Source organism: Nicotiana tabacum, chromosome 17 (assembly GCF_000715075.1).
Source record: "Nicotiana tabacum cultivar K326 chromosome 17, ASM71507v2, whole genome shotgun sequence".
NCBI classification, from domain to species: Eukaryota; Viridiplantae; Streptophyta; class Magnoliopsida; order Solanales; family Solanaceae; genus Nicotiana; species Nicotiana tabacum.
Window position 1 is genome coordinate 113476778 of NC_134096.1, and position 2710 is coordinate 113479487.

Genomic DNA, 2710 nt, shown 5'->3' on the forward strand with positions numbered 1-2710 from the left:
TGCTGCCCATCTCACCATTCTTTCCAATTCATCTGGTGACATAGATGAGATGACCTGTTCTGCTCTCTTTGCATCCTCCCTTGTAAGCTTCAAATTCAAATTTTTCACTCATGTTAGTGACTAGCCATCTATCTATCTTTTGATAGTTTTATAGGTGTCTGAAATGGTTTGAGGGTGGGGCTAATATACACAGAAACTAAAACAGGTTTAGCACAAATATGGTGAAGGAAATAACTACATGGTCATTGCATCTTGATTGTCATTACAAACAACTTAAAAGATGTGCTAATTGCTCATTACTTTTTGAACACTTTAAACTGAACAAACAAACAGAAAGGGAAACTCAACAATCTTCTCATGTTGGAACCTCAAGTGAAATTTACAAAGCTGAGGCCTTTATAGAAGATGCAGGAAGCTTATTGAAAAATACAATGGGAAATCAGAAAATAACAACAGGAATGAAGACAAAGATAAAGTACTTCTCTTCTTTCTTCTTTATATTGTAGTTAGTTAAAATGAGATTATCTAAGCCTGCTGGCCCCAAGTAGCCCAGTTGGCAGAACTTCCAACTCTTGGCATGCTATTCACCTTTGAGTAGACATCAACTTTGAAGTAAGCTCCACACATTGCTCCTTCACTATCCACTCTTGGCATTGGTTTCATCTTGTAACTTGGATGCTCAAAGCTCTTTAATCCACTTTCACTGTGGTACATGCACCCTGCCAAAAAAGTTCATCTCATCAAAAATCAAATTTTGTTTGGACAACTCATGTGCTTTCTCATTTAAAAAGAAAAATTTTCAGTCTTGTGGGAGAGGCGAAGCCAAGATTTCAACTTTGTGGGTTCTTGATTTTAGAACGATGAATTCAAATGCTAATAACTGGGTTCTGAATTTAATATTTGTAGATATTTAATAAATTTCTTAACACAAATACACTGTTTGAGCAAAAGCTACTCGGCCGAACCCGTAGTCGAGCTTATAGCTCTGCACCTGCTAGTGGCAAGCGCAACACTTGTAAAAGAATAAAGCCATTGTCTTTAAATATGTTCTAAATATGAACTACATACCAGTTGGGAAGGGAGCAAATGATTTGAGACAGCTTGCTTTGATATGATCCACATTGTCAGAGATCATGACAGATCCATCAGATGCTATTCCCCAGAACAACTTCATTGTTTCATCAGCACCCTATACATAGACACCATTTATGATATTGAGTTAAATGAAAAAAACAAAAAATACATTATGTCTAAATAGAATAGAATAAATGATCTATTGTATTTGCTTTCTTTCCAAGATTGATATCACCACCATCATCCCATCTCTAATCACTTAAGAAGCTAGTGTTTACAAACATTTATAGAAAATCATGGAAGACCAAGATTCATATCCTAGGAGATGCAAAAAACGTTGTAATCTATTACATTATCTAACTAAGCCTGGTGGACAAATAATTAAGGTACACGCAAACTATCCCCAATACCACATTTATAATTAAAAAATGTATGTAGATAGGGGAATAAACTTTTTGAATTAAGAAAGAACTTACAAGGGCAACAAAGACATTAGAAGCTTTGTGATCATAGATCACAAAGCCAAAGCTTCCCTCAAGACCCTTGAGAACCTCATGAGCTGGGAATGGACCTCTGTCCCGAAGTGTTCGATATGCTTCACTCACAAGCATTGCCTCATTGGCTCCCTTTGATAGCCCATACTGCTTGTTTAGTGCCCATAAATTGTTCAAACTTCCCAAGAATATGCAGTATATGTCATTCAACCCACAGAACAACCTGAAAAAACAAAAAAGTTCACACCTTTGTCACATTATTACCAAAAAGAAGCTGTAAAATGACATTTTGCACCTCACTTAATGTTTCTCTTATGACTAGTGAAAAATTGAATCTTTATGATCTTCTTTATAGATACTATAGCCAAATCTCAAGAAGGAATATAATACCTTTGTTGAGGATTTGATGAAGGTGGAGGTTTGGAATAGGCCAAGAATGCCTTATCCATGAATCTAATGGAAAACCCATCGTTGGAATTTGAAGCTAAGAAATTCTTCATTGTCTCTTCAGGTGATGCAGCCTTGTTTGATATTTGCAAAGAGGCTGGACTTTGCAGCTCCTTTGGTGGATCAACCACACTTTTCTTGAAAATTGCCAACATTTTTTGTTTTCTTTTTGCTCAAACAAAATCAAGAATAAAAGCAAATGGTATTGAGAAAGCACACAAAGATGATATACTTTGGTAGAAAAGATGATATGCTTTGTTAGTGATTTGATGAGTATTTATAGGTTAGGGGGTTGGAGGAGACAAAGGTGTCAACATTATCCATTAATAATCTTGAGATGGGGAGAAAGTTATTGTTATTCTTTGATGAAATGGATAAGTGGGACCATTGATTGTCTTTGAGGATTTTAGTGCCTAACAATTCTTGGATTAACAAAATCTGTTCTTTTTATCTTTTAACTTGAGGTGGATAATATAGAAAGTTATGTTAATCTAATCAAATGGACAAATGGGAGACTGGTTATTTTTCTTGGATTAAAATAAATCCTTTATTTTTCTCTCTTAATTTGGGGTTGATAACATAGAAAGTTACGTTGATCTTATGAAATAGACCAGTGAGGTCACTGGTTGTGTTCGAGATTAGCGCCTAAGAATGAATAATTAAAAGAAATTTTTCAGTTTTTTCTTTTGTTAATC

General features: G+C 35.1%; 1 protein-coding gene across 1 annotated transcript; it reads right to left on the reverse strand.

The window, feature by feature from the left end:
* Nucleotides 1-332: 332 nt before the first annotated feature.
* Nucleotides 333-2271, reverse strand: LOC107777728 (stem-specific protein TSJT1-like). Its single transcript, XM_016597859.2, has 4 exons — nucleotides 1959-2271; nucleotides 1551-1791; nucleotides 1069-1189; nucleotides 333-719 (listed from the first exon to the last, which is right to left on the reverse strand). The coding sequence occupies exons 1-4, from the start codon at nucleotides 2168-2170 to the stop codon at nucleotides 526-528; spliced, it is 768 nt and encodes a 255-aa protein (XP_016453345.1). The 5' UTR covers nucleotides 2171-2271; the 3' UTR covers nucleotides 333-525.
* Nucleotides 2272-2710: the final 439 nt, after the last annotated feature.